General features: G+C 46.3%; 1 protein-coding gene across 6 annotated transcripts in view; it reads right to left on the bottom strand.

Annotated features, from left to right (window-relative positions):
- The window catches only part of ACTL8 (actin like 8), a 93,029-nt gene that overhangs the window by 18,459 nt on the left and 61,356 nt on the right, over positions 1-13,214 (bottom strand). For 2 of the 6 annotated variants that reach the window (XM_066265156.1, XM_066265157.1), the window contains exon 2: positions 12,106-12,172. The exons of 2 other annotated variants lie outside the window; for them this stretch is intronic. In XM_066265156.1, the coding sequence (XP_066121253.1) occupies positions 12,106-12,108 (3 nt within the window). In that variant the 5' untranslated portion in view covers positions 12,109-12,172. Of the gene's footprint in view, positions 1-9,399; positions 9,553-12,105; positions 12,173-13,214 lie in introns of those variants that run through there. 2 more of the 6 variants (XM_066265161.1, XM_066265162.1) reach the window with 2 other exon arrangements.

A 13,214-nucleotide genomic window follows, 5' to 3' on the forward strand; every position in this document is an offset into this window, starting at 1 on the left:
TCTGACCCTGCCTCTCCATGGGGCAACACGGGCACCCACTCTCGGGGCCTAGGAAGAAATTCTCGCCCACTAACTGCGCACCGACCAGGAGACCGGGTAAAATGGCCGCTCCGCTTGTCTTTCTTTGTTTGGGTTTGGCGCGAGTGTTAGCTTGTATTGCCCGGGTTGCCACAGGATCAGATTTTCCTCGGCTTGGATCTGTGTGCCACAGCCTGGTTCGGCCATTTGTGCCGCGGCGGCCTGGATCTATTCACCCCCTTTGCCCGCCTCAGTTTCTATATTCACAGTTACCAGAGAAAGCCGCCCTGTTTAGGTTAGTGAGGAAGGCGGAGCATTTCTTACTCCCTTTTTCCTTCGGGGTTTGGTTATATATTTAGCCAATTTTTCACTCAATCATACCTTTGGGTGTATTGCGAAGCATCTGGAAGCTCCAAGTATAGGTTTTTCTGTTTCTGGTTGAAGATCTTGTTGAGTTTTGGGGGAGATTTATCGGTATCGCTTCCTACCCCGCCATTACTCTGACGTCATCTCGTCGACTTATAGATTTAATCCCAATCAAAATCTCAGCAGAAGTTTTTCTTTTGTTTTTGTTTTTTACAAATAAACAAGACGATTCTAACATTTATATAGGAAGGCAAAGGAATTACAATAGGCAAAATAATTTTGAAAAAAGAACAAAGTTGAAAGACTTACGCAACCTGATTCAAGACTCACTGTGAACTTCCAGTAATCAAGACAGTATAGTACCAGTGAAGGACAGCTACACAGATCAGGGGAAAAGAACACAGGACCCAGGAACAGACTCAGACAAATAAAGCCAAGTGATTTCAACAAAGGTACAAGGACATTTCCGTGATGAAAGATAGTCTTTTCAACAAATGGTGCTGGGGGAAAAGAAAAATTGAACCGCTCTGTGGAGAGAAACAATCAAACCTCAACCCATTCCTCACCTCTTAACACCAAAAATAACTCAATATGGACCCTGTAAACTCTAAGACAAAAATCTGTATAACTTACAGAAGAAAACATAAGAGAAAATCTTTGTGGCCTTGTCTAGGACTATACAACACCAGAAGTGCAATCCATAAAAGGGAAAAAAATGCATATGCTGGACTTCAAACTGCACTTTGAAAGACACTATCCTGGGAATAAAAAAGAGAAGCCACAAACTGGCAGGCAGAAAATACTAGCAAATCACACTTCTGATACAGGCTTGTATTCAGAATATATAAAGAACTATTGAAAATTATTAAGAAAACAAACATGCTAAAAATGAGCAAAAGATATGGGAACTCCATCAAAGAAGCTACAGAAATGTTCAACAAGAACATGGAAAAAATGCTGAATATCATTAGTCATTAGGGAAACAAAAAGTGAAACCACAGTAAGATACTACCACATACCTACTAGAAAGGCAAAATTTTCAAGAAAGAGAGAGAGAGAAAGAAAGAAGAAAAAGGACAATACCAACAGCTTGTGAGTATGTGGAAGAACTGGAACTCTCACACATCGCTGGTGGCACCATCAGGAAAACAGCTTGGAAGTTTCTCACAAAGTTTAACATACACTTACCATTCAACCCAGTGATCCCATTCTTAAGAGAAATTATAACTCTGTTCGCACAAACGCCTTTACACCAATGTAAAAATCACTTGATACCAATGCAAATTACCAACAGTATAAACATTCAACTGGAGAACGGACAGACAGTTGTTCATCTGTACAACAGCCTACTACTCAACAGTGAAAAGGATAAAACTACTGAAATATGCAGTCACGTGAACAATTTCCAAAGTCAGAATGCCAAGTGAAAGAAACAAGACATGCATATGCATGTTTCCATCTCTACGACATTCTGGTAAAGGCAGGACTCTAAGGACAGATCAGTGGTTGCCAAGGCTGGGGGGGGTGGGAAGGGCTGAGGATGCAGGAGGAACTTGGGGGTGGTGGGAAGGGCTGAGGATGCAGGAGGAACTTGGGGGTGGTGGGAAGGGCTGAGGACGCAGGAGGAACTTGGGGGTGGCAGTGATGTAACTGTATTACATCTTGATTATAATCATGATTACATGACCACGCATCTGTCAGAATTTGGAAGGACACATCAAAAAGAATGCATCATACTGCATACAAAATTTTTTAAAAGAACAGTTGGGGAACGATTGGTGAAATTTGAATATGGGTTATATTTTCAAAATTACATTTCCTGCATTTGATCACGACATTGTGGATTTGAAAGAGAAATTCCTTGAATAAGTATCTACTGGTAAAAAAAAAAAAAATGTCGGGCAATTTTCTTTCAAGGAGATCAGGAAAAAAAAAACCCCAGCATGTTTATATATATAAAAAAAATCTCAAAGCAAATGCAGTCAAAAGATAATAACCACTGCATATAGGTAAGGTGTATAAAGTGTACTGGAGAGTGTATTGAACTGCTTTTGCACCTTCTCTGAGTATGAAGAGTTCTTAAAATTAAAAGGCTTCTAAAAGAAAAGGGGGGAGCAGAGAAATTGGAGGCGGCGAGTATAGAAAATTTTGATGAGTTCTATTGTGGAAGGAAGCAAAGAAATATAACAGACAATGTGGAGAGATACAGGAGCCCAGGAAGGGTGGGATTCTTTTAAGGTGAGAAATAGCACGTTAAAGTTTTGTGCTAATGGGAATAATCCAGCAGAGAATAGAGTGAAATGAAATCAGAATAAAACCACAGTTAAATCTAAATTCTGCACTTTTACCTTTTATTACTTCTCCCTAAATCTCGGGCCTCCGGTCCCCACCCACATTTCTGATCCTGGCCCACGGCCCACTCCTTCCTTCCTAGGGGCCTGGCACTGTTTTACCTGGTGTCTGGAACACCTGACCCAACTCTTCTAGAAACCAGCCACTTCTCCTCAGTTCGGTCTCAGCACACAAGAGCCACCCCATCTGAGAAGCCTTCCCTGATCACCCACTGGACTCCCAGCCAATATCACAGCAATGACTTTTATTATTCTCGTTGCACTGATCCCAATACATAATGTCACCGTGTGTGTTCTGGCTTCTTGTCTATCTCCCTCCAAGTGCCACCTGAAGGTGGGGTCCAAGGTGGACAAGGGTTTGTCTCCTGCTTCTATATTCCCATCATGTAACTGGCATATTTTTGCTAAATCAATTTGTGTTGAATGAATAAATTTTTTAAACACATTGGTTTGTTGGCAGTGTGATGGTTCCATATGGACTCCATGCCCATGTCCCCAAAATACTCATTTCTTCTGTAGGCTGCTGGTTACATTCCTGCTCAAAACCCTTCATGAGCTCCCACTGCCAACAAAATTAAGCCCAAATCCAGCAAGACATGGGTAGGGCACTGGGCTCTGGCCCTGGCTAGCCTCACTTTTCTCTGCTCTCCTGCACCTGAGGCCAGAGCTATGCTGGGATATTTGCTTGAGAAATTTGTCCTTTCTACATCTCTTCTCTGCCTGAAACTCCTTTCCACAAAACTTTTAAGTCTTTAAGACCCAAATTAAGCTTTCCTCCAGAAAGCTTTTTTATTTCGTGTGTGTGTGTGTGTGTGTGTGTGTGTGTGTGTGTGTGACAGAGACAGAGAGAGAGACAGATAGGGACAGACAGACAGGAAGGGAGAAAGATGAGAAACGTCAATTCTTTGTTGCGGCACCTTAGTTGTTCACTGATTGCTTTCTCTTATTGCCTTGACAGGGGCTACAGCAGACCAAGTGACCCCTTGGGCTCAAACTGGTGAGCTTTGCTCAAACCAGATGAGCCCAAACTCAAGCTGGCGACCTCGGGGCCTCGAACAGGGTCCTCCATGTGTCAGTCTGACATTCTATCCACTGCGCCACCATCTGGTCAGGCTCCTCCAGAAAGCTTCTAACACCAAGTAACTGCATGGGAGCTCCTCCCTCCATGATCCACCGCAAAACAGAGCACCTGCTGAGGGCTTCCTCTGTGCCAGGCCCTGGGCAAGGCACTTTCCACATATTATCTCATTTAATCTGTATGACAGCCCAAAGACAAGGGCATACATAGCACCTTCCTTGGTCTATGGACGGAGAGATTGAAGTTTAGAGAATAAGGCAATGGGCTCTAAGACACCCAGTCTACAGGACAATCAGGTTCAAACCCATGCCTGTGGGTGGCCAGAGCCCAGCTCACCACCCCCCATGATTAACCACGTGGCCTTAGTCAGTTCTTTATGCCTTAGTTTCCAGAGGGGAATAGCTGCCCTTTGACAATGCTCGAAGGACCAGCAATGTCATATGAAGGAAACGGGAAACAGAACCACAGCACGTTAGCTCTTGTTAGGCCGTGAAGCCCCTTACTGCTGTCTGCTCCTGCTCATTGTCTGCCTGGGGTCTCCTCTCCCTTCCGGGGCTGTCGCTCCCTGTCGGGGTCTGCAGGGTTTGTACACATGGGACACTCCTGGGTTTGTCCACTGAGTCTCCACTGGGGGCCCCTATGGATCGCTCCATGGTTGTAAACATTTTGCAAGGAACTTTCCACTTACTCAGCACCGGAATCTACATTCTCAGTGAATTCTTATGGGGTAGGACACGCCACTCCAGTATTCATCCCAGCTCATGGACATCGGCACGTACTTCTGTTGATGACACTGAGCGTACCTCCTACGACCCAGGTGCCATGCTGACTCTTCACTCAGCATCTCCCCAGGACAGCCCCTCTGGGGGGCGGGCATTACCACTGGCCTCAGTTCTACAGGTAAGGAAACTGCGGCCCAGCTTCCCATCGCTATTAAGGGGCAGGACTAGGATTTAAACTGACTCTCTGGCCCCACGGTCTGTGCCTTGAACCAGGCGGTCCCTCTGCTTCTGCTTCTTCTATCAGCAGAGCACAGAGACGGCGGCTTCCCACTCCCGGGACCTATGAGCATGAGATGTTACCTGGCAAAGGGAAACGTAGGTTACTCCTCACCTGGCCTTGGAACAGGGAGAGTGTCCTGGATTAATCAGGTGCACGCAGTGGAATCACAAGGCTCCTTTAAGACTCAGACAAAGACTAAAGATGTAAAAACATGGATGACTTTGAAGACGGAGGAAGGGGCCACCAGCCAAGGGATGTGGCTGGCCTCTAGAAGCTGGAAAAGGCAACGAAATGGGTCCCAAGGAACACGGCCCAGATAGCATCTCAATTTTTAGCCCAAAATGATTTAGCTTGTTTTGTGTTTCTGGGTCCAGAGCTGTAAGATAATAACTTTGCATTCTTTTGGGGTTTTTTTGTTTTGTTTTGTTTTTGTATTTCTCTGAAGCCAGAAACAGGGAGGCAGACAGACTCTCGCATGCGCCCGACCGGGATCCACCCGGCGTGCCCACCAGGGGGTGATGCTCTGCCCAGCTGGGGCATCGCTCTGTTGCATCCAGAGCCATTCTAGCACCTGAGGCAGAGACCTTAGAGTCATCCTCAGTGCCCGGGCCAACTTTGCTCCAATGGAGCCCTGGCTGTGGGAGGGGAAGAGAGAGAGAGGAAGGAGAGGGGTAGGGGTGGAGAAGCAGTTGGGTGCTTCTCCAGTGTGCCCTGGCTGGGAATTGAACCCGGGACTCCTGCACGCCAGGCCGACGCTCTACCGCTGAGCCAACTGGCCAGGGCCTCTGCATTGTTTTAAGCCACTAGATTTGAGGCCCTTTGTCATAGCACCATTAGGAAACTCTTACAGATGCAAAAGGATCTCTCATGTCCTTCCTGCTCAAAGCTGACCAGGCCCCAAGGGCTCTGTGGGAGAGTCCAAAGACAAAGCCCCCATCCCAAACCACCTCCCCATGCGCCCTGTAGGGGAGATTGAGCTTTGTCTACCAGATGAAACTAGACATTTTATCCCAATGCCAGACATGGCCCAGCTTCCCTGCAAATCAGAAACCAAGCTGGGAAGGACAGAGCCAGGGACTCGGCAACGGGCCTCACGGGCTCCCAGGTCCGCGCCCTGAGACCCCACCTGCCAGGGGCAGATGTGCTGAACCTCACTGCAGGGAGATCCAAGGGCAGAGGTGGGGTTGATCATCCCAAGGAACGTCTGGGTCCAGGGAGTGCCTTTATCCTGGAAGGGGCTGGGGCAGAACAGAGAGAGGGGAAGAGAAAGGCAGCAAATTTGCATGAGGGGAAGGCAGGGTTTTAATTACTCCTTTTCTTAACCTCACTGGACCTTGAGGTATTTTAACATTACTCTCCTTGGCAGGTAGGATTGATTGATTGTCTCTTGGCATTCAGAAACCTTGATTAATGTAAAACTAACCACTCGTTCTGAACTCTGGGGAATTAATCACTTAAATGTGGGAATTACTCAATAAACCGTTCAAACATGCAATAAACCAAGCCATTAAAAATTAATCGCTCGACATCCCAGCCGTGTAAATAGGGCTAATAAGATCCTGGCAGCCTCGAGTGAGGAGGACAAGGAGGAAGAGGGAAGTAACACCTTTAACCAGCTTAACCAGCTGCCAAGGACCAGGTAGACAAACCAATATCCAAGCCACACCTCACCATCATCATAGGTGGCCCCTGGCCCCTGGGGCCTCCTGCCCTGGGACAAGGGAAGGCAGAAGTGAGAGCAGAGGAGTCCTCACTGGGCTGTTAGGAGGAGGTGGTGGGGCTTGAGCTACAACTGTCAACAGATATTTACTGAGCACTTACCATGTGCCAGACATGTGCTAGGCTCTTAAGATGCAGCCATGAACAAGACAACCATGGAGCTGTCACTGGTGTGCAGGGGAAGGGGGGGATAATGGGGGGGGTAGAAGAAAACGTATTTGTTTTATAAAACACTGGCTACAAAGAAAAATCAAGCAAGGGACAGTGATAAAAAAATATATGAGGGAAGAAAGACTTCCTGTTTTAGTCGGGCTGAGCAGAAAAGGCCTCTCTGAGGAGGTGCTGTTTGACCAAGACCAAAAAAAAAAATGAGGACACAGAGCATACAGATATCTGGGGAAGAGAATTCCAGGCAGAAGCCTCAGTATGTGCAAAGGCCCTGGGGTGTGAGTGTAACCAGTGTTTTGGAAGGCAGTGACCCAGAGGTGTGGTTTTCTTTGTGGGGACAACAGTGGGGAGCACAGGCCTTGTCAGGAAATCATAAAGACTCCACATCTGCTCCCTAGAAAGATGGTGCCATTGAATGTTTCTGAAAGGGGTCTGTCCCTCCCAAGTGAGGGCAGAAGATGGGGCAAAGGCAGAAGCAGGAGGACCAGTTAGGAGGCAGCTGTCATCATCAAGGGTAGCCCTCTGCTGCCTCCCCTGTAGCCTGTCACCCTCCCCAATCAACAGCACCCAGGTCCTGCTTTGGACTCACCCTTCCCCCATGTCCACCTGTGGCTTGGGTGGGTTTACTCAACTCTCAGTTCAGGGGTTCCTCCCAGTGAGCTCAATCCAATGAACTTATCCCAACTCTCTGATCACAGTGACCGATTCAGGGAGGAACATGTGACCCAACTTAAGCCAGCTGAGATGAGGAGACATTTATCAGGGCTTCTGATAAAGAACCTTTTGTCCTCGTATCACAGGAGGGCCCTCAAAGAACCATTTTTCTTGCTCAGCACATGGATATCAGGTCTGAAACAGTGACACACCATGCGGTGACGGGTTACAGCCTGAAGTGGAAGCAGGCCATGGTGAAGGCCCAAGGCATGTCCCAGAGAAAGAGGGCGGGGGTGTGACATCAAGATCTTCGGGATGGATCAAACTGCTCCTGAAGCCTAGGGTTTTCAGTTTCACAGGTTGATCTATTTCCTTGTTTTGTTTACAAGAACAAACAGGGTAGGTTGGATTCCTGACACAGAATTCTTAAGCTATGCATATTATTTCAATTCGGCCCTACAGGTACCCTTCGAAGGATGACATCCAACATTCCAATTTACAGATAAGAAAACTGAGGCCCAATGACATATTGCTAGAATTTGGCAAGGCTTTAGGCTGATGCGCTCATATTCTCTCTCTCTCTCTCTCTCTCTCTCTCTCTCTCTCTCTCTCTCTCCCTAATTATAAGGACTTTCAGCTGAGCTGACGATTTAATTTGGAAACAACAGGTGCGGTATCCACTGCCCCTCCCCCACCCTGCAGACATTATCACTAACATCACTACTCTTCTGGAAGACTCCTTCCTGCGGGGCCTCCACACTGTGCAATCTCTTCACACTTCCAGTCACTAGCATTTTCACAGGAGATAACAACTAAGCACTGGTCCAGTCCAACAAGACAGAACAAGCCGGCTGCTGATCTGCGGTCGCCAGGCCCATACAAACAGCCCTCCCCAGGACCCCGTCCTGCTGAAGTAAGTCATAAAAGGAAGACAGCTGTGGATGCTGAAGGCCAGGAGAAGCCCCCAGGAGATGGACTGGACGGGGGCTGGGCTGCCCGTGGGGAAACAGCAGGGGATGGTGCCCACAGAGGACGGGCAGAGGGCAGTGTCGCATGCTTTCTTCTCCCCCATGGGACCCCATGGTCGGGTCCCACATTTGAAAATCCTCAAAAGTTTCCAGAAAAATATTAAACATCAATGTTGGTAAAAAGAAGAAATAGAAAGTTTGAGCAGACCAAACCATTAAATAAATTAAAATGATAATCAAAGGTCAACCCACCCAAAGGGCCAGATCCCAGATGGTTGAATGGGCGAGGTCTGCCTAACTGATTATCCCCAACTTACAGAAGATAGGGGAGAAATGGAAAGGTACCAAACCCGTTTTGCGAGCCTGGAATGATCTGGACTCCACACCTGAAGAAGCACAGTATGAGCGAAGGAGACTGTAGGCCCATTTTACTTATTAATGTATTTTTTAAAAAAACACAATAGCCTGACCAGGCAATGACGCAGTGGATAGAGCGTTGTACTGGGACGCAGAGGACCCAGGTTTGAAATCCTGAGGTCTCCAGCTTGAGCTTGGGCTCATCTGTTCTGAGCAAGGCTTTCCAGCTTGATCCCAAGGTCGCTGGCTTGAGCAAGAGGTCACTCGGTCTGATGTAGCCCCCCAGTCAAGGCACATATGAGAAAGTAATCAATGAACAACTAAGGTGTTGCAATGAAAAAATGATGCTTCTCATCTCTCTCCCTTCCTGTCTGTCCCTACCTGTCCCTCTCCCTATCTCTCTCTGTCTCTGTCACACACACACACAAAAAAAAATCCACAATAGAGGATCAGGTAATCAAGTGTAAGAGTCAATTTAAAACACTCTGGTGCAGTGTCACAGTTAAAAGCATGAACTTGAGTCTGCCTGGGTTCAAGTCCCAATTTTTTCACATCTTACCCACTGTAGTGACTTCCTTACACACCAGATAGGAAGGGACCCGGCCCTGGACCACCTCCGTACACATACATGTGTACACACACACACACACACACATCCTCTGTCACTCAGCACCAACACAACACAACTTTTAACTCAACATCCACTCCCACGGCTGACATGTTCAGTCTTCCGGGAAGTGCTTGGCAGGTCCTGCTGGGATCCTGGACACAGGAGGCATCCTGAGTCCAGATGTCACAGAAGCACGATGTCTGTGCAGCAGGAGCCGGAAGGACATGGCTTTGAGTCACAGGGAGGACGTGAGCAGCAGCAGAAGCACTTGGGTAAGAGAAAAGACAGACTAACCAGCTGGTTAAACCTTCCCCCGCCCCCGGCTCTCATGCCATGGATCCCCGTGGGATGAAGCAGTGTTTCCTGGAAGTGTAGGACATCGCCTCCCTGGCTGCCTTCCTGCTCCACTCGCGGGCAGTTAGGGCCCCATAGATCAGCTGCTCTAGGATGGATGGTGTTCACAGCCACCACACATGGCAGCTCTGGGACGCTGTGACACAGGAACACTTCATCTGACCCTTAGACTTGTACGTGCCTAGATCTAGACATAACAAGGGGGAAAACATGATACCAATTATTTCCATTGGCAGCTACATGGACAGTGAATGCTAGAATTCTATTTTCGAAGGGTAAATAAATTGCAGCTTTAAAGGGTTTTGAATTTAAAAATCTTATTGAGTCACACTTTGCCTTTTAATGTTGGCAGATAATTTTGAATTTTAAATGAAAAACTTTTTGCTTAAATTATTTTTGACACTAATTTAATTCATAGTTGGGAAGTCCAGTTGTGTATACTTTGAGTAGTATGCTTTATTTGTTAATCAATTTATTATTTGTTAATCTTTTTTTTTTATTTGTTAATCTTTTACATCACTATTAATAGAACATGTGAAAGCCTTGACTGCAACAAAATTTAGTTATTTTATTGAATTAGAGACAAGAAAATAAGTTTAATGGGATAAATATATAATTTATGAATTATGTTTAACTTGATTACTCGTCAGACTTATCAACAGAATGCCAAAATGAGCAATAGTAATTAAATTTGGTCATCTTGATATCTTGTAGATTTGATCTTTATCAAGGTATATTTCTCAGATAAGAGGAAACGCCTGACCAGGCGGTGGCGCAGTGGATAGAGCGTCAACCTCGGAGGCTGCGGTCCCAGGTTCGAAAACCCACAGGTCGCCAGCTTGAGCACGGGCTCATCTGGCTTGAGCACAGGCTCACCAGTTTGAGTGTGGGGGTCACTGGCTTGAGTGTGAAATCATAGACATGACCCCATGATCACTGGCTTGAGTCCAAAGGTCACTGGCTTGAAGCCCAAGGTCACTGGCTTGAAGAACAAGGGGTCACTGACTCAGCTGGAGCCCCCTGGTCAAGGCACATATGAGAAGCAATCACTGAATAACTAAAGTGACACAACTATGACTTGATGCTTCTCATCTCTCTCCCTTTCTCTATCTGCCTGTCTATCTTTGTCTCTCTCTCTGACTAAAAAAATTATATATATATATATTTTTTTATTTTATTTGTTTGTTAGCTGGTTTTATAACTTTAAATATTGGTATATTGAGTATCCATTCATACTGTTCCACTGGCCCTGCAAATGCTAACATTGGGCCTGACTAGTTGTATGACTTTGGGACAGTTAATTAGCCTCTCTGTACCTACACTGTCTCATCTAAGAAGGAGATAACAAATAGGCCTAGCTTATAGGATTGCTATACAGGTTAAGTGAGTTAATATGCATAAAGCTCCTACCTCACAATCTGGCATGCAGACAGAACTTCATTAAGCACCCTTAGACAGAGCAGGATTTAGTGCAGAAATGCAACGATCACTGCAACAGGCTGACAAAAGCATCTGATAATATTTACCATCTATTTATTTTTAAAAAAACTCAAACAAGAAATCGAAGGGAATTCCCATTCCTGGACCGATGCTACACAGTGAAAGCTACAGCACATGTCGTCCTTAGCTGAGAAGCTTCAACTTACTCCTTCCTTTCAAGACCGGACATAAAGCAAGGAAGGTTGTCACTCTGCTACGCCTCGGCTTCCCACCGGAGGTCCCGGCACACGCGGCAGGACAAGAAGAAATAACACGTAAAATAATCGGAAGAAGAGAGAAAACTCTCACTGGTCCTATTTAAGATAATGTCAGCATTTACAGAAGAAAAATCCAACAGCTTCTGAACATGTTCAGAACCATCGACTTAAAAATGGAGCACTCTTCTCCGTGGGTAATAACCAACTAGAAAGATTAAGAAAAAATGAGATGCCATTCATGTTATCCATTAAAATACAGAAGCTATTTCAGAGTTGACCTAAATATCCAAGATTCGCACGGGGGAAAGTATTAAATCATTAAATGACGGAAAAAGGAAACCTAAGTGTCACAATGTTAACAATGTTAGTATGTTAACTCCCCAAAGCAATTTTAATGAATTCCATGAAAAATTACAGCTGATTTTTGTTCTGTTTTGTTTTAAAGAATTTGATTAACTAACTCTAAAATTCTCTGGATGAAGAAAAGGTCCACCAATCTTGACAGGGAAGAGCAAAAAGCCGCTGGCCTCTGAAGGATGAAGAGATGTCCCAGAGCTACAGTAATACAAACAGCTGCAATGCTCAAAGGCAAACGGGAGAGGAGAGAGAGCCCGGACCTAGACCCTCCTGTGCGCGCGGCAGGTTGAAGCGTGAGAAGAGTGGTTCCCGAAGCTGGAGGGGAGAGGAAAGAGTGTGGGGGTGGGGTGGGGGCAGGGGTTGAGACCGACCTGCAGTACGGAGAGAAATAAAGCTGTGTGCTTACCATACAGAGAACAGAGTGCTCAAATCCAGATGGACTCAGGTCCAAAATCTTCAAAGTTAACAGAAAGCTAAGGGAAGAATCGTGGGAGAACCTTTTTGGCCTTGACACAGGGGAGAACTTCTAAACCCAAGACAGACACACCCATGCACATACACACGCATGCGTGCACACGCACGCGCACACACACATACAATTTCTAAGGCCAAATAAAGGAGAGATATCAACATAAAAATGATCAATTTCTATTCAATGGAAGCACAGAGGCACTTAACAGAAACAGATCAAAACGGGACAAGATACTGGCAACACCTAAAAGTGACACAAAAGCAACTCTCACCAAACGAACCAGCAAGAAAAACTATTTTAAAATGAGGTAATGGACGCCTGACCGGGCGGTGATGCAGTGGATAGAGCGTCGGACTGGGATGCGAAAGACCCAGGTTCAAGACCCCGAGGTCGCCAGCTTGAGCAAGGGCTCATCTGGTATGAGCAAGTACGCTCACCAGCTTGAGCCCAAGGTCACTGGCTCGAGCAAGGGGTTACTCAATCTGCTGAAGGCCCGCAGTTAAGGCACATATGAGAGGGCAATCAATGAACAACTAAGGTGTTGCAGCGTGCAATGAAAAACTAATGATTGATGCTTCTCATCTCTCCGTTTCCTGTCTGTCTGTCCCTGTCTATCCCTCTGACTCTCTCCCTGTCTCTGTAAAGATAATAAAAAAAAAGAGAGATTTAAAAAAAATGAGTCAATGGACAAAGTATCTGATGAATCAATTCATAGAAGTGTGATGCAAACAGCCAGGAAGCACAGAGAGGTCTTCAAGCGCAGTTGGATTAGCAACACACAGCAAAGCAAGGAGGCGTCTATCGGAGTAGGGGAACTACAAAATCACCAAGCGGGGCGAGGGTGTGGGGAAGCAGAGGCTTGCCCTGCCAGTGGGAGTGAGCCCAGCGGGACCTTCTGGAAGGACAGCTGGTGGAACTTGGTGAATTCCGGATAGGGTGCTGGTGACATGGCAATTTCACTCCCGGGTCGACACCCAGAGAAACAACCCCCTCCCAGCCTGTGATGGGGTTCCCTGCAGCAGTGTTTGTGGAGAGGTACCTGG

This window comes from Saccopteryx bilineata, chromosome 3, assembly GCF_036850765.1.
Source record: "Saccopteryx bilineata isolate mSacBil1 chromosome 3, mSacBil1_pri_phased_curated, whole genome shotgun sequence".
In the NCBI taxonomy this organism is placed as follows: domain Eukaryota; kingdom Metazoa; phylum Chordata; class Mammalia; order Chiroptera; family Emballonuridae; genus Saccopteryx; species Saccopteryx bilineata.